Here is an 18498-nt window from a genome sequence, read left to right as displayed (position 1 = left end):
TGTTCTCTACTTTAGGATGTCACCAGATTGTAATCTAGTGTTGACTGAGATCATGGTCTCATCGAGGATTTGACTGGAGCTCTGGTTTGAGTGTTTGTCTGTTCTCAATTAATGTTGAAATTTGGTTCCTATTGTGGGGTGTTAGAAGATGGAGCTTTTGGGAGGTGAGAGGGCCATGAGAGTTCTTGCCTCATAGATAGTATTAATGCTGTTATAAAAGGGTGATTTCAGCCCTCTTTTGCCTCTTTGCTCTTCTGCCATGTAAGGACATGGTGGTCCCAATGTAAACATGGTCCAGTTCCCATATGAACATGGTGTTCGCAAGAAAGCATAAACAGGCTCCCTTTCAATCAGCAGATTTAGAAACAAAAAACAAATACGAAAGTAAAACCTTAGAGCAGGAAGTTTTGCACTGCTCTGAGGATAAACTCAGTTTCCTGTCTCACATAAGGGGCCAAAGCCTGGGGTGAAGCTGTACGTCGGCAGCCCCAGCCCCAGAAAAGGAACCTACTCTCCATGCACGCCTCTCTGGAGCAAGCTGAAGACAGGATCTTGGCCTCAGGACAGGTGGGTGAAGAACAGAGGAAATAGAGCAGACAGAGATACAGCAACAGACCCAGAAACTAAAGTAGAAAGAGAAATTGATGTAAATAAACATAGGGAGCAGTCAGACACAGGGAGATTAAGACATGCTGGGAATACAAATGTGGATTTGGCATTGTCATTAATAGAGCATACTAATGTCCAATATGTGGCATTTAAGGGAAGAGAGTGAGCCAGATGGTAGGAAAAGGAAAAAGACTGGTTCCAAATAGCTACAAATCTGGGAGAAGGAGTATATAATTGAAACAGACAAAAAACATTTTGGTAACTTTTGTTACCAAATAAAAACAAACACATTTTTAGGTAAAGAGAGACTTTATTCACAAGGATCATTGCAACAAGAGAAAGGAGAGTATTGCAATAGAGAAAATCATCCAACCACAAGAGCTACAAGCATCTCAAAGACCAGAGAGAAAAAGATTTCCTTTTATGGTGAAGGATCAACAAAGCTAGAAAGATATCAGTACGGGGATAGGGAGATCACCATGAAATGTTTTACCCAGGGTCAGCTGATTCTTAGGAGGGTTGTATGCTGGGTCAGAAGAAGGATAGATCAAAACTCACGAGCATGGAAGAGGAAGAGAAATTTAACTGGTATTCGGTCAAGTTAATAATCACTTTGTTTCTACTGTCCAGTGAGGATAAACAGTTCAGCTAATCTTTTATGAAGCTGAGAATGAGAATTTAAAGAATCTGTGTCTGGCCTATCATGAAAAAAAAGACACATATGCCTTATCTAAGTCATATGGGGAAGGGTGGTTTTTTGCAATAATCCCTTTCTCAGAACACAAAAAAAGTGGATGGATTTCTTTAACCATAACTGTTTTCCAGGAACAAAGGGCTCAAGTAAAAAGTTTCACATTGTTAATTTGACTCATTTGAATAATAGCTGGTATTGCAAACACAGAAAAGAGAGTTACTAACTTGACCTGGAAAATTAATGAAGCTTCACAAATAAAGAGAAACATGAACTAGGTCAGGAGTGTAAAATCCTAGGGAGAGAAAGTAGGGAAGGGTTCATATAGTGAAATATGCAAAGTCAAGAAACATCTTGAGGTCCTTGAGGCGGAGGGAAGATGGCTGATGTGGCATTTAAGGGAAGAGAGTGACCCAGATGGTAGGAAAAGGGAAAAGAGTGGTTGTAAAAAGGAATTACAGAGGTTAATTGTTGCCACATTATGAGGGGTCTTAAAGGCCAGGGTCACATAGTTTTGATTGTATCATAAACCAATGTAGGATTTCAAAAGTTTGTAAACAAAGAAGTAAATGATTTAAATACGATTTTCAGGATGGAATGTAGAAAATGGATCACAAGAGGAGTGAGAAAATAGATTCAAGGGCTACTCTCACAGAATAGGCAAATAGGGCACACTAATGTCCAATATGTAATGGGTATTCAACAGGAAGCAAAATTATGGGGGAAGAAATAGGAAAACCAAGCTTCCACGACATAAAAGTTTCCTGCTTCACCATTTCACCATCAAAACTGGGTGGATTTCCTTTAGCAAAAATTTTCCTAGAAGAAGATGTGGCCAAAGGGCTAGAGCCAGGAATTTAGGATGAGTTTTTAATTGAATAAACCATTCTACATAGTTAATCCAACAAGTCCAAAGAACAACTCCTAATCCAAAGGAATAGTAAGATATAGGGTAGGTGTCAGAGTCTGAGGCAAACTAAAATTTGGTAGAAACTAGAAAAGACAAGAAGGGCCTAAAGCATCACATAGTTAACAGCAGAGATACATCTCCTCAAAGAGGTACGCTCTAAGCACAAAATCTAAAGTAGTCTCAAGTGACCTTTAATCCCTTACTTCTTTATTTCTTTCTTAGCACTTAAAAAACTCTGAAAATGTTACCTACTTATTCATACATTTACAAGTTCATAATCCTTCCTCTATTAAAATGTGAACTCTGTAAGTGTAGGGATCTAATCTATTCATCAGTCAACCCACAGCACCTAGAACTTTTTTCAACACACTGAAAGCCCTCAATAAATATGTGTGAAAGCTGGGCACGGTGGCTCACGCCTGTAATCCCAGCACTTTGGGAGGCCGAGGTGGGTGGATCACCTGAGGTCAGGAGTTTGAGACCAGCCTGGCCAACATGGTAAAACACCGTCTCCACTAAAAATACAAAAATTAGCCAGGTGTGGTGGCGGAACCTGTAATCCCAGCTACTCAGGAGACTGAGGCAGGAAAATTGCTTGAACCCAGAAGGTAGAGGTTGCAGCCAAGATCGAGATCATGCCACCCTGGGCAAAAGAGCAAAACTCCATCTCAAAAAAAAAAAAAAAAGTGTGAAACAAATTCTGGGATTTTTAGCTTATCTTTGATAAATCTCTAATCCATGTTACTTGTGTGATCAGTTTCACTTAAAGGAATATTTTCATGATGGATACAAGAAAGTAGAGGCAGTCAAAAAAGACAGGTCCCTAGAATTAGTAGGATGAAAATATTGTAGAGACATCTGACTTGGTAATTTGAATGTGAGCATCAGACTTATAGAGAACTTTTTAAGAAAAAGATGAAGTGAGACTAAATGATGAGAAGTAGATGGAACGAATTCATCAATTCATTTCATCAACAAACATTTATTGAGCCAGATATGCTGAATTGAAATACTTTTTTGAGAAATCTAGAAATAAAGAAAATATAAAGAAAGTAAAAACTTATAGAATAGGCAGGAACCAATTTGCATTTAAGTAGTATGGGAAGCCTCGAGTATGTTTTCTTGTCCAGAGTGAAGCAACCAAGAAAGTAAGATGCTGGAGATATCTTAGACTCAAGAGATAGAAAGCAAGACCCTAGGGGAGATAAGTAGGAGCAGGATTTCAAGGACAGAATTAGTATTGCACAGAGATTAGGGACACTTCTTCCTTGGGGATCAGAGAAAAAAAACACAAGGATGGCCACTATAGTCTTAAATTTGAAGGTGAAACGTTTGAATGTGAGAAAGACCTGACCAGATGGCTTCTCTAGAATTAGGAAGTGAGGCCATCAAAGGGGAGAGGACCCTTAACATGCTTTGTTTGATGTAAATCTTTTTGTCACCCTTAGCTTCTTCTCTAGGCTGCTGGATTTTAGGCTCAAAGACTCTCCCATGCATTTTCTTATTTCTCTCTTCAACCCTATTGTCTAGCAAAGTGCCTGGCACTAAGGAAGAGATAGATAATACAATTCAATATGAAATCATGAAGATGTGATGTCTGATTGTAAGGAGTGAAGGAAAGAGAGGTTTCTTTGGAGTCTGAAACGCTGGAAAGATGGGAATATTATAAACTATTTTTGCCAGTTATCTTTCTTTATGTGGAAGTTTACAGTGTTATTCTTTTGTATTTGACTCCTTTCTCACAACTTAATATTGAGAGATTAACCCATATTGTTGTGCAGAGCTGTGGTATTTGTTTCATTGTTGTATAACATTCTATTGTATGAATATGCCAAACTTTATTTACCCATCTGGATGTGGATGGATATTTGCTTTATTTCCAGTTGTGACTTTTATGAATAGTGCTGCCATGAACATTCTCATAGATGTGTCTTGGTGCATATGTGCACATATTGGCATTTATCTAGAGATAGAAATCTTGGATTATCTCTGCCACTTTATATGTATCCATGATTTCTTGATTGGATTCTTTTCCCTACCTTTGTGGTACTTATTAAAACCAATTCCATTTCATTGTAATCGCCCAAGGGAATCACCTTGCCCATTACCTAGACAGAGCTGATTCATCAAGACAGGGGAATTGCAATAGAGAAAGAGTAATTCACACAGAGCCAGCTGTGTGGGAGACCAGAGTTTTATTATTACTCAAATCAGTCTCCCCAAGCATTCAGGGAGCAGGGATTTTCAGGACAACTTGGCAGGTTGGGGGAGGCCAGGGAGCCAGGAGTGCTGACTGGTCAGGGACAAAGTCATAGGGAGTTGAAGCTGTCTTCTTGCGCTGAGTTTGTTCCTGGATGGGGACCACAAGATCAGATGAGCCAGTTTATCGATCTGGGTGGTGCCGGCTGATCCATAAAGTACAGGATCTGCAAAATCTCTCAAGCAATGATCTTAGGAGCAGTTTAGAGAGGCTCAGAATCTTGCAGCCTCCAGCTGCATGACTCCTAAACCATAATTTATAATCTTGTGGCTAATCTTAGTCCTACAAAAGCAATTTAGTCCCCAGGTAAAAAGGAAGTCTGCCCTGGGAAAGGGCTGCCACCATCTCTGTTTAAACTATAAACTAAGTTTCTTCCAAAGCTAGTTCAACCCACACCCAAGAATGAACAAGGACAAATTGGAGGTTAGAAGCAAGATGGAGTTAGTTAAGTTAGATCTCTTTCACTGTCTCATTCACAATTTTGCAAAGACAGCTTCATCATTATTCCATTAGTTAGGATATAATCACCCTTTTGTGTGAGTGTCATGGCTGCACTCCATCATTATCTGAGACCTTCAAAAATAATTTTCTATTAATATTGCATAAATTCACTCTCACCACAACCACCACATACACACTGTCCTCATCCATAAAACATTATCTCTCCTATATTGAACCAGCTAGAATTTTAATTAGAAACTGTTCCTAATTTTTACATTATACAACCACAAGTATTTTGCTAATAGTTTTACTTGTTCCTTTACTAATTTGATTGGTATATAATGTTAGGTTCTGGTCATATTATTTAGAATATGATATTACATATTTATATTATAATCATATCCTAAAATATCATATTATATTATAAAAGGATGCTTCCCAGCACTGCAATATGACCTGATTCTTTGCATTGAAAGTATACGTCAAATGTTGAAAAGAATAATTATAATGATAAAATTATAATTTCATTATTTTAAAATTTTGTTTTTATAACTATGTAACAATTTATAATTGTTTATAATTGTATTATTTTATTATTATATATTATTAATTAGAATAATTGTATTATTCATTGCGTTCAACATTTGATATATACTTTCAAAAATTTTACAATATTTCAAGTATTACAATAATTATAAATTATTTTATTAATTATTAATACTTTGATTTGCTCTGTTCAACAGTTGATGTATACTTTCAATATGAAGAATCAGGTCATACTGCAGCTCTGGGAAGTGTTCCTCTATTGTTTCTTTGATCATTTTTCTCCTCTATTCTTTCTTTTTTTTTTTTGTTTTATTTTTTTTGTTTTGTTATTTAGTTTTTATTTCATAATCATAAACTTAACTCTGAAATCCAGCTAGGCATGGGAGGGAACAAGGAAAACATGGAACCCAAAGGGAACTGCAGCGAGAGCACAAAGATTCTAGGATACTGCGAGCAAATGGGGTGGAGGGGTGCTCTCCTGAGCTACGGAAGGAATGATCTGGTGGTTAAGATAAAACACAAGTCAAACTTATTCGAGTTGTCCACAGTCAGCAATGGTGATCTTCTTGCTGGTCTTGCCATTCCTGGACCCAAAGCGCTCCATGGCCTCCACAATATTCATGCCTTCTTTCACTTTGCCAAACACCACATGCTTGCCATCCAACCACTCAGTCTTGGCAGTGCAGATGAAAAACTGGGAACCATTTGTGTTGGGTCCAGCATTTGCCATGGACAAGATGCCAGGACCTGTATGCTTTAGGATGAAGTTCTCATCTTCAAATTTCTCCCCGTAGATGGACTTGCCACCAGTGCCATTATGGCGTGTGAAGTCACCATCCTGACACATAAACCCTGGAATAATTCTGTGAAAGCAGGAACCCTTATAACCAAATCCTTTCTCTCCAGTGCTCAGAGCACAAAAATTTTCTGCTGTCTTTGGGACCTTGTCTGCAAACAGCTCAAAGGAGACGCGGCCCAAGGGCTCGCCGTCGACGGCAATGTCGAAGAACACGGTGGGGTTGACCATGGCTAATAGTACACGGCTTTCCTCGGCGGCGGCGTCTGCAAAGCCTCCTCTATTCTTTGTAATCTCTCCTTCTCAAAATTATGTTAGAGTCAGTCAGCATTGGCAGCACTTTTGGATCTATGTTCCATGTCTCTTTAGAGCTCACCCTTTTTCCATTTCTTTATCCTTTGAGATTAAATTCTGAAACAACCCTCAGTTGAACATTCTAGCATAGCAATAGAGTCTTCAGGTGTGTTCATGCAAATATTCAGCCAGAAAGAATACTTTAGTTGGAAACCAGGATGCAAAAACTCTCAAATGAGTTGTTTCTATATCCAGACCATCCAAAATGGCAAAATTAATATTTTACACTCCCACATTTTCTCCACTGAAAATGTCTCCTTAGGATAGTGCTTTTTCTTTTTTTCTTTTCTTTTTTTTTTTTTTTTTTTTTTTGGAGACAGAGTCTCACTCTGTCGCCCAGGCTAGAGTGCCATGGTGTGATCTCTGCTCACTGCAACCTCCGCCTCCTGGGTTCAAGTGATTCTCCTGCCTCAGCCTCCCAAGTTGCTGGGATTACAGGTGCCCGCCACCACATCCAGCTAATTTTTGTATTTTTAGTAGAGACAGAGTTTCACCATGTTGGCCAGGCTGGTCTCGAACTCCAGACCTCGGGTAATCCACCCGCCTCGGTCTCCCAAAGTGCTGGGATTACAGACATGAGCCACCATGCCCGGCCAGGATAGTGTTTTTTCAAAATGGGATTGAATACTTAACATTTGGAAGCATGTATTAAATGAACTTTGGAGTGTTTTAGAAAATGATAGTTTCTGAACAATAACTAGGCTTCACATGTCAGAACTTCTGTGAGTGGTACTGGGAATTTTTTTTAATGTCCCCAGATGATAATTTTAAATAAAGATTGAGAACTGATTTGAAATATTAACTCATACTTCTTACTCTAAATTAGCTTAAAACCAAGCTTGTCTGATGCACCAAAATGTCAGGTACATCAGGCATAGAAGTGAAGACATTAAAAGCCTTCACACCTCCACTAGTTTTCTGCAGCATTTTCCTTTCCTTGAATGAATTCCTGCCTTCTCTGAATCTATATCCACAATAGACCAAAGCTGTATTATTGGATAGGAGGAAAAATTATTGTCCAAATTATTGTCTAAATTTTTCCAGCATCCAAAAGTATGGGTAAATAATCTACCTCTAGCACACAAGTCCTTCTTTGTGGGTAACAGTAGAGTTGACAACAACTAAGGGACATTTTCCTCCTCCTCTTCCATCTTCCCATCACTCGCATACCCACTTCTTTCTCATTTGCATGACCCTAGCACCTGCTCTGAGGCATACAAGGCTACAAAGAAGGACTTGTTACCTTTGGAGACTATCAGAACAGGTTCCTAATACAAAAGTCTCAGATGTACACACCATTTTATAGGTGTATATTTTAGACAGTAAGTCTGTGAAATGAGAAAACATGGTCTTGAAAAAGATGTAATCCTGTTACTTGTTATTACATCCTTCCTGTAACCAAAAAAGTTCACTTTTTATGTAACTGCAAAGGATTTCCTCCCAGATACTCTGGCCAAAGGAATGGATTCCTTCTTCATTCCCTAACTATAAAGATAATTACCTTCTGAAAAAAAAAATACTAAAGTTTGTTCTGAAACTACCTACACCTAGTCAATGCTTTTGCATTAATCCTCAGTAAAGATCAATTTAGTAAGCTTCATAACTACCAGGGACTCAGTCTTTGGTGAGAACTAAATATGTGAATTAATTTCCACATTGCTCTAGAGAAAGATATCTTTCTCTAGAGTTTTACTTGTTCCTTAACTAATTTGGTTGAAAGATATATTTCTCTAGAGCAATGTGGAACTTAATTCATATATTTAGATATCAATTATATTTAGTTCAAAGTTGAAATCTTTTTCTGTTTTGCCTGATGATCAAAAGTGGTATCCTGACTGGGCGCGGTGGCTCACGCCTGTAATCTCAGCACTTTGGGAGGCCAAGGTGGGTGGGCCACCTGAGATCAGACGTTCAAGACCAGCCTGGCCAACATGGTGAAACCCCATCTCTACTAAAAATATAAAAAATTAGCTGGGCATGGTGGTGCATGCCTGTAGTTCCAGCTACTTGAGAGGCTGAGGCAGGAGAATCGCTTGAACCCAAGAGACAGAGGTTGCAGTGAGCCGAGATTGTGTCATTGCACTCCAGCCTGGGTGACAAGAGTGAAACTCCATCTAAAAACAAAACAAAACAAAAAAAAGTGGTGTCCTTTAGGATACAAACTGATGTTCCCAAATTACTAATGGATCATATTTTTCATTGGGTACATATCAAAAGGCTGCCAGCTCCCATCAGGGAAAGTCATCTTGAAAACTCTCTTTTGACCCATTTCACTCTTACACAGTGCCCCACAGAGCTTACTCATGTGGAGTGCAGAGTGAGGAGAGTCTGATGGTGTGGTGGGACCTACACTGACTCCCCACCTCCTAGAGCCGCACAATGTTTGTCCAAATATGCACCAGGTTGTCCAGTAGAGACAATTATCATTGAAAATTCTTCCTGCCTCCCTACATGTCCTGGTCTATTCTCTTGAAATGACAGCTCTGAGAATTCTAGCTTAATAGAAGCCTTAGAAGGAAAAAGCAACTGCAGTTTGTATCCTATTTTTTGGTTCCCTCCTAACCCATTTGGTGGTCAACGGCTATAGGATTTCAAAGGCTAGAGAGACCTCCCTAGGTCACAACCTCCATCTCCTTGAGGAAAGAATGTCCCTTCTTGGAGAAAAGAACAAAACCAAACCAAACCCAGGACTTTCCAAAAACATTAGCAGAAAAGAGACACAGCATCTCCTGTTACCTTCAGTCTACACCAAAATAATGATAGTCAGTCTCCACATTAAAGCAATTCCCATGCCCAATATTTCTTATTAACCAGAAGTACCAGGAGATGGGAAGATTCTTCTGAAAGTTACCCAATAGAATCAGATTCCCTGGCTGCAGCTGTGGTATGTAACTTCAAGTTACAGTACAAAGGAAAAAGGCTTGGCCTTAATTCAGGCCCTCTGTCTTGATCATTACTTTGTTTTTCAATGTCACCTTCCGTATCTTCATCATAACTTGACACAGTAATACAAAAGACTGTATTAATGCTCCCTCTAGTGGCTGGTCTGCCATTCTACTTTAAATCTTTGTGGTCACCTGGAGATTGGAGAGAGACCTATCTGAGGAGCTTCTCTCTTTCCTATGTTTCCGTCCCCAGTCCTGCAGGATTCTCTGGTGCTTGGGCCTTGTTCATCCTATTCAAGCAGCCGTTCTTTCTTTTCCTAACTTTTTTTCTGCTATACCTGCTAGCTTCCTAGTTACTGCAGTTCCTTGACCAATCCTGTTTTTTTTTTTTTTTTTTTGAGACTGAGTCTCGCTCTGTTGCCCAGGCTGGTGTGCAGTGGTGCAATCTCAGCTTACTGCAACCTCCGCCCCTTGGGTTCAAGCAATTCTCATGTCTCAGCCTCCCGAGTAGCTGAGATTACAGATGCCCGCCATCACCCCCGGCTAATTTTTTGTATTTTTAGTAGAGATGGTGTTTCACCATGTTGGCCAGGCTGGTTTCGAACTTCTGGCCTCAAGTGATCCTCCCACCTCAGCCTCCCAATGTCCTGGGATTACAGGCATGGGCCACCATGCCCAGCAAACTTTGGCCAATCTTAACCAGAAATCATCCCAACAATTTTGCCTTCATCAGACAGAAAGAGATGAAAGCACCAAATGAATTCTATGTCCTGAATAGCCCAGCTACAATTGCTAAGCCTCCTAATCTCCAATTTCTTTCTGCCCACTCTCTGTTCCTCTTTGTGTTTTAACTTGTCACAGTGAAAAATTCCTGAAACCCAATATGAACATACATTCCATATAAATTCTCTGGGTTAGCTCTTCTAGGTCCTCAGTCGTGGCTCCTCTCTATATATTTTCATTAACTCTAAGAAATTCTGTAATCTCTAGGAGAATGAGATGTTCTCTTGGCTTGACAGTGGTAACCTCATTTAGGTCCTCCTTCCCTTCCATGAGAATTTACATGTTTGAGCCCCACATCCCACTGGGATGGACACTGTAGTTTCAGCAGGGATTTTCAAAAAATTAAACGACTGAAGTAGTTAACATTTATTGAGCCCCTACTTTAGATCAAACACTGGGATAAGCACTTTTTTTGTTTTGTTAGTTGGCAGACAGATAAGGCAGGTTCCATGATTCGTGCCTTATAGAATGTCTCCTCTTCTTTTGAGTAATATGGCAGAGGTGAAGGGGTTTTTCAGAGGTAATTAAAGTCCCAAACTGGCTTTGAGTTAACCACAAGGAAGACTATCTTGAATAGGCCTGACTTAATTAGGTAAAGCCCTTAAAAAAGAGACTGAGTCCTTCCTTAGGGCAGATACTTCTCTCTCCAGTTGCCTTGAAAGGTAAGCCATCGTGTTGTGAGGGGAGCTATGGAGAGGGCTACGTGGTAAGGAACTATAGGCAGCCTCCAGGAGCTGAGAGCAGCCCTGGATGACAGCCAACAAAAAAATGGGAACCTCAGTCCAACAACCACAACGAATTGAATTCTGCCAACACATAAGCCTGGAAGCAGTTTTTCTCCAGCCAAGCCTCTGCATGAGAATACAGCTCAGCTGACACCTGGATTGCAGCCTTGTGAGACCCCAAGCAGAGGACCAGCTAAGTCATGCCAGAGCTTCTGACAGGAACTATGATAGAGATGTATTGTTTTAAGATACTAAGTTTGTGGTAATTTGTTACACAGCAATATAAAAATAATAGAGATTTCTAGTTTCTAGAAGTTGAGTGATGCTATAACAAAAACCTAAAAAAACATGGAAACAGCTTTGGAATTGGGAAGGGGTAGCAGGCTAGAATAATTTTGAGGAACATGATAGAAAAAGTCTAAATTGCCCTGGATGGACTATTAGTAGAGATCTAGAATTTAAGGATACTGCAGTGAAGGCTCAGAAGAAAGTAAAGAACATGCTATTGGAGTCAGGAGGAAAAGGATCCTTCTTATATAGTGGCAGAATGACCTAGCAAAATTATTGCCTGGAGTTACATACAAATCAGAACCTGTAAGTAACAAATTTGGTTATAGTTAAAGCGACTTCCAGGCAAAGTGTTGAAGAATTCTCCTGATTTCTTCTTTCAGCTTGTAATAAAATGTGAGAGGTGAAAGATAAATTTGAGAAAAGAATTATTAGATAAAAAGAAACCAGGACTCCATAATTTTGAAATTCTCAGCCTCTCCAAAAGGCAAAACACACTACAATTGAGAGACTCCATCGTGAATCTCTGCTGGGTATGACTGTATAATCCTTTGCTGAAAAATCAGAAATATAAAAAGTTTAGATTAATCAGGCACATAAAGTGTTCTTTTAAGAGAATCAGAGTTTGCCTCCCAGACATCAATCCAACACAAAGTCCTCTAGTTGGAAGCTTTAGGGCACTGTCCCTTCCCCTTCTCAGCAGAAGACCAAAGTATGGAAGGGTTTATCTGAAAACGGTCTATAAATGGGGCTTTTTTCTAATAAACTCCACTGTAATACATCAAAGACCCACATGTTCTTGAAAACTTAGTTCAGCAGAAACACTGCCACTTAAACTGAAAGACAAAGAGAGTACAGAATGAAAAGAGGCTGTTAGATGCCTCCCCCCGAAAAAAATCCTACTGGCAGGAAGAAGGCTAATAAAACTGCTCAGCTGTGAACATATGCTACCTTTCATGAAAAAGGAAGGATGACTCAGGCGGCAGAATTAAGAACCCAGAGAGTAAAACTAGGAACCATAGAAAATTACATTCAGATCTTGAAACGTAATAAAGGAACGCCAACTATAGCTTTCCCAGCTGGATTTCAAGACTATTATGAAAAAGTGACACATTTTTAAGCTTCTATTTTCCCCCTTTTTGAACTAAAACGCCTATAGCTTTTATCCTATGTCTGTCCCATCATTGTATGTTAGGTATACTGGAAACAGATAACTTGGATCTTTAGTTTCACCAGTCTGTAGATGGAGACCAACACTTCCCCAGAAGGTATACTTAACAGATTACACCTAGGAGTTTAATCCATGCCTGGACTTAATTTAAATAATGAAATTTTGGAGGTCAAGTAATTCATAGTGGGATGACACTCTCAGAACTGTTAAGGGGTATAGTAGTCTGTTTTTACACTGCTATAAAGAAATACCCAAGACACAGTAATTTATACAGAAAAAGGGTTTAATTGACTCAGAGTTCTGCATGGCTGGGGAAGCCTCAAGAAACTTACAATCATGGCAGAAGGGGAAACAGGCAGGTCTTACATGGCAGCAGGAGAGAGAAGAACAGGGGAAACTGCACTTATAAAACCATCAGATCTCTTGAGAACTCACTCACAATCATGAGAACAGCATGAGGGAAACCACCTCCATGATCCAATCACCTCCCACCGGGTCCCTCCCTTGACACGTGGGGATAACAATTCAAGATGAGATTTGGTTGGGGACACAGAGCCAAACCATATCAAAGGGGATAAATTTATTTATGTGAGAGGGACATGAATCACTAGGGGCCAGATGGTAGATTGTGGTAAGCAGATCTTAAGGTTCCCATGTCCTGGTGTCCACATATTTATGTAATTTTCTCTCTTGAGTCTAAGTGGGTCCTGTGATTTGCTTTTAGCTAATAGAATATGGCAAAGATGACAGGATCTAACTCCCATGATCACGTTACATTTTAGAAGCCACCATTCCAGCAGATGAGGACAAGAAGTTCCTCCATGCTGGCTTTGAAAAGGCAAGTCACCATATTTAGAGAAGGCCTGTGGAGAATAGCATGTGGCAAAGAACGATGGGCAGCCTCTGAGAGCTGAGAATGGCCTCTAGACAAGAAAATAGGGACCTCAATCCTATAATTATAAGATGAATTCTGCCAACAACCTTAGAAAGCTTGAAGACAGATCTTTACCCTGCTGTCTTAGTCCATTTGTGCTGTTATAATAGAATACCTGAGACTGGGTAATTTATAAAGAATAGAAATTTATTTTCTTACAGTTTTGCAGGCTGGGAAGTCCAAGATAAAGCCACCAGCATCTGACAATGGCCTTCTTGCAACATCCTCCAACAGAGAGGAACAACATGTCCTCACATGGCAGAAGAGCACAGAGGAAAAAGAAGACCAAACTCACTCTTTTATAAGAGCATTAATCCCACATATGAAGGCAGAGCCCTCATGGCCCTTTTGCTTCCCAAAATTCTCATATTCTAATACCACCACAGTGGGAACAAAATTTCAACATGAGTTTTGGAGCAGACAAACATTCAAACCATAGCACCGCTCAAACCTTTGATGAGACCACATCCTCAGCAAACACCTAGATTACAATCTGGTGAGCTCTTAAAGCAGAGAACATAACTACACTATGCCTGGACTTCTGACTTATAGAAACTGTGAGATAATAAATGTGTGTCTTTAAACCCTCAAGTTTATGGTAATTTGCTACACAGCAATAGAAAACTAAAACATGTCATTTGATCATCTTAATAAGAAATGGTTTTGATAGTGGCCATTTTAATATAGAAAAAAGATAAATAATCACAGATGGTGAGTAACAAACTCAAGATCACACAGGTGGTAAAGAGCAGACAGAGAACTGTAAATCTGGTTTCCTTCCCATGACACTATGTGGTCTCATAGAGAAGAAACCATGGTTGCCTCTGCAACTGCCCATCTAACCCAAAGCTCTCATTTTCCTTGTCTATTACGGGCAAAGCCACCTGAACAACAGCTCTTGTTTGCCTTTCACCTCTGAGGATAATAGCCCTTTATATTGAATTATGATTTCATAGTTTCTCAATTAAATGAAGTGAATAGTAGTCATGCCCAGAAACAGAGTAAACTCAAAACTTTGTGGGAAAAAGAAGAGACATTCAATTTCAGTAACTCTTTCATCAAAATCCCCATCTGCTCCTTCCCTGACAGTAAGAAAAACAAAGCCCACTAAGGCAACATGTGATAAGCATATTTTTGCAATGTCAGAGGCTATTTCTTCTTCTTTGTCTCTCCATTAACTTATATTCTTTTTTTGATTATTATTATACTTTAAGTTTTAGGGTACATGTGCACAACGTGCAGGTTTGTTACATATGTATACATGTGCCATGTTGGTGTGCTGCCCCCATTAACTCATCATTTAACATTAGGTTTATCTCCTAATGCTATCCCTCCCCCCTCCTCCCACCCCACAACAGACCCCGGTGTGTGATGCTCCCCTTCCTGTGTCCATGTGTTCTCATTGTTCAGTTCCCACCTATGAGTGAGAACATGCAGTGTTTGGTTTTTTGTCCTTGCCATAGTTTGCTGAGAATGATGATTTCCAGCTTCATCCATGTCTCTACAAAGGACATGAACTCATCATTTTTTATGGCTGCATAGTATTCCATGGTGTATATGTGCCACATTTTCTTAATCCAGTCTATCATTGTTGGACATTTGAGCTGATTCCGAGTCTTTGCTATTGTGAATAGTGCCACAATAAACATACGTGTGCATGTGTCTTTACAGCAGCACGATTTATAATCCTTTCAGTATATACCCAGTAATGGGATGGCTGGGTCAAATGGTATTTCTAGTTCTAGATCCCTGAGGAATTGCCACACTGACTTCCACAATGGTTGAACTAGTTTACAGTCCCACCAACAGTGTAAAAGTGTTCCTATTTCTCCACATCCTCTCCAGCACCTGTTGTTTCCTGACTTTTTAATGATCGCCATTCTAACTGGTGTGAGATGGTATCTCATTGTGGTTTTGATTTGCATTTCTGTGATGGCCAGTGATGATGAGCATTTTTTCCTGTGTCTGTTGGCTGCATAAATGTCTTCTTTTGAGAAGTGTCTGTTCATATCCTTCGCCCACTTGTTGATGGGGTTGTTTGTTTTTTTCTTGTAAATTTGTTTGAGTTCTTTGTAGATTCTGGATATTAACCCTTTGTCAGATAAGTAGATTGCAAAAATTTTCTCCCATTCTGTAGGTTGCCTGTTCACTCTGATGGTATTTTCTTTTGCTGTGCAGAAGCTCTTTAGTTTAATTAGATCCCATTTGTCAATTTTGGCTTTTGTTGCCATTGCTTTTGGTGTTTTAGACATGAAGTCCTTGCCCATGCCTATGTCCTGAATGGTATTGCCTAGGTTTTCTTCTAGGGTTTTTATGGTTTTAGGTCTAACATTTAAGTCTTTAATCCATCTTGAATTAATTTTTGTAAAAGGTATAAGGAAGGGATCCAGTTTCAGCTTTCTACATATGGCTAGCCAGTTTTCCCAAAGCCTTTTATTAAATAGGGAATCCTTTCCCCATTTCTTGTTTTTCTCAGGTTTGTCAAAGATCAGATAGTTGTAGATATGCAGCATTATTTCTGAGGGCTCTCTTCTGTTCCATTGGTCTAGATCTCTGTTTTGGTACCAGTACCATGCTGTTTTGGTTACTGAAGCCTTGTAGTATAGTTTGAAGTCAGGTAGCGTGATGCTTCCAGCTTTGTTCTTTTGGCTTAGGATTGACTTGGCATTGCAGGCTTTTTTTTGGTTCCATATGAACTTTAAAGTAGTTTTTTCCAATTCTGTGAAGAAAGTCATTGGTAGCTTGATGGGGATGGCATTGAATCTATAAATTACCTTGGGCAGTATGGCCATTTTCATGATATTGATTCTTCCTACCCATGAGCATGGAATGTTCTTCCATTTGTTTGTATCCTCTTTTATTTCCTTGAGCAGTGGTTTGTAGTTCTCCTTGAAGAGGTCCTTCACATCCCTTGTAACTTGGATTCCTAGGTATTTTATTCTCTTTGAAGCAATTGTGAATGGGAGTTCACTCATGATTTGGCTCTCTGTTTGTCTGTTATTGGTGTATAAGAATGCTTGTGATTTTTGCATGTTGATTTTGTATCCTGAGACTTTGCTGAAGTTGCTTATCAGCTTAAGGAGATTTTGGGATGAGACGATAGGGTTTTCTAGATATACAATCATGTCATCTGCAAACAGGGACAATTTGACTTCCTCTTTTCCTAATTGAATACCCTTTATTTCTTTCTCCTGCCTGATTGCCCTGGCCAGAACTTCCAACACTATGTTGAATAGGAGTGGTGAGAGAGGGCATCCGTGTCTTGTGCCAGTTTTCAAAGGGAATGCTTCCAGTTTTTGCCCATTCAGTATGATATTGGCTATGGGTTTGTCATAGATAGCTCTTATTATTTTGAGATATGTCCCATCAATACCTAATTTATTGAGAGTTTTTAGCATGAAGGGCTGTTGAATTTTGTCAAAGGCCTTTTCTGCATCTATTGAGATAATCATGTGGTTTTTGTTGTTGGTTCTGTTTATATGCTGGATTACATTTATTGATTTGCGTATGTTGAACCAGCCTTGTATCCCAGGGATGAAGCCCACTTGATCATGGTGGATAAGCTTTTTAATGTGCTGCTGGATTCGGTTTACCAGTATTTTATTGAGGATTTTTGCATCGATGTTCATCAAGGATATTGGTCTAAAATTCTCTTTTTTGGTTGTGTCTCTGCCAGGCTTTGGTATCAGGATAATGCTGGTCTCATAAAATGAGTTAGGGAGGATTCCCTCTTTTTCTATTGATTGGAATAGTTTCAGAAGGAATGGTACCAGCTCCTCCTTTTACCTCTGGTAGAATTCGGCTGTGAATCCATCTGGTCCTGGACTTTTTTTGGTTGGTATGCTATTAATTATTGCCATAATTTCAGAGCCTGTTATTGGTCTGTTCAGAGATTCAGCTTCTTCCTGGTTTAGTCTTGGGAGGGTGTATGTGTCGAGGAATTTGTCCATTTCTTCTAGATTTTCTAGTTTATTTGCGTAGAGGTGTTTATAGTATTCTCTGATGGTAGTTTGTATTTCTGTGGGATCGGCGGTGATATCCCCTTTATCATTTTTTATTGCGTCTATTTGATTCTTCTCTGTTTTCTTCTTTATTAGTCTTGCTAGCAGTCTATCAATTTTGTTGATCTTTTCACAAAACCAGCTCCTGGATTCATTGATTTTTTGAAGGGTTTTTTGTGTCTCTATTTCCTTCAGTTCTGCTCTGATCTTAGTTATTTCTTGCCTTCTGCTACCTTTTGAATGTGTTTACTCTTGCTTCTCTAGTTCTTTTAATTGTGATGTTAGGGTGTCAATTTTAGATCTTTCCTGCTTTCTCTTGATGGCATTTAGTGCTATAAATTTCCCTCTACACACTGCTTTGAATGTGTCCCAGAGATTCTGGTATGTTGTGTCTTTGTTCTCATTGGTTTCAAAGAACATCTTTATTTCTGCCTTCAGTTCGTTATGTACCCAACTTAAGTTCTTAAAACTCTCAGATGCTTTATTAAACACAAAAGCTAACGAAGTCCTTCATTTGTTCTTTTCATTTTAAGAAGAAATGTCACTAACACACTTCTGATTTGATATTCTTATAGTACCCATACCATTTAAGAACACAGTGATATCCATTCTAAATTTAATATAGATGTAATAAATGCTCAAGTAAGACAAGCACTCAGAATTTCAGTCTTATTTTTGAAATTGTGTTATTTCCATTGGGCATGGAAAGAATTTCTGAAGTCCAAGAGTTTTTTGTTTGTTTGTTTTGTTTTTGTTTTTTTTTTTTGAGACAGAGTCTCGCTCTGTAGCCCTGGCTGAAGTGCAGTGGCGCAATCTCGACTCACTGCAGCCTCCACCTCCCAAGTTCAAGCGATTCTTCTGCCTCAGCCTTCCTAGTAGCTTGGTTTACAGGTGTGTGCCACCACCCCCAGCTAATTTTTGTATTTTTAGTAGAGACAGGATTTCACAATGTTGGCCAGGCTGGTCTTGAACCCCTGACCTTAAGTGATCTGCCCACCTCTGCCTCCAAAAGTACTGGGATTGCAGGCATGAGCCACCGAGCCCAGCCAAGTCCAAGAGACTTTTAAGACTCCTTTGTTCAAATAAGTCTTCCAAGGAGAAATG

The 18498-nt window shown here is 39.4% G+C and overlaps 1 protein-coding gene and 1 long non-coding RNA gene across 2 annotated transcripts; one reads left to right on the top strand and one right to left on the bottom strand.

Moving 5' to 3' along the window:
* The first annotated feature begins 392 nt into the window (after positions 1-392).
* Positions 393-13984, top strand: LOC129525333 (uncharacterized). The gene is made up of 2 exons (XR_008669554.1): positions 393-567; positions 13555-13984. It is a non-coding gene; the product is annotated as an uncharacterized lncRNA (long non-coding RNA).
* LOC115933479 (peptidyl-prolyl cis-trans isomerase A-like) lies at positions 5748-6533 on the bottom strand. The gene has a single exon (XM_055355305.2). The coding sequence runs from the start codon at positions 6482-6484 to the stop codon at positions 5987-5989; it is 498 nt and encodes a 165-aa protein (XP_055211280.2). The 5' UTR covers positions 6485-6533; the 3' UTR covers positions 5748-5986.
* Positions 13985-18498: the final 4514 nt, after the last annotated feature.

Source organism: Gorilla gorilla, chromosome 9, assembly GCF_029281585.2.
Source record: "Gorilla gorilla gorilla isolate KB3781 chromosome 9, NHGRI_mGorGor1-v2.1_pri, whole genome shotgun sequence".
Taxonomy (NCBI): Eukaryota; Metazoa; Chordata; class Mammalia; order Primates; family Hominidae; genus Gorilla; species Gorilla gorilla.
This window is presented reverse-complemented; position numbering and strand designations above follow the sequence as displayed.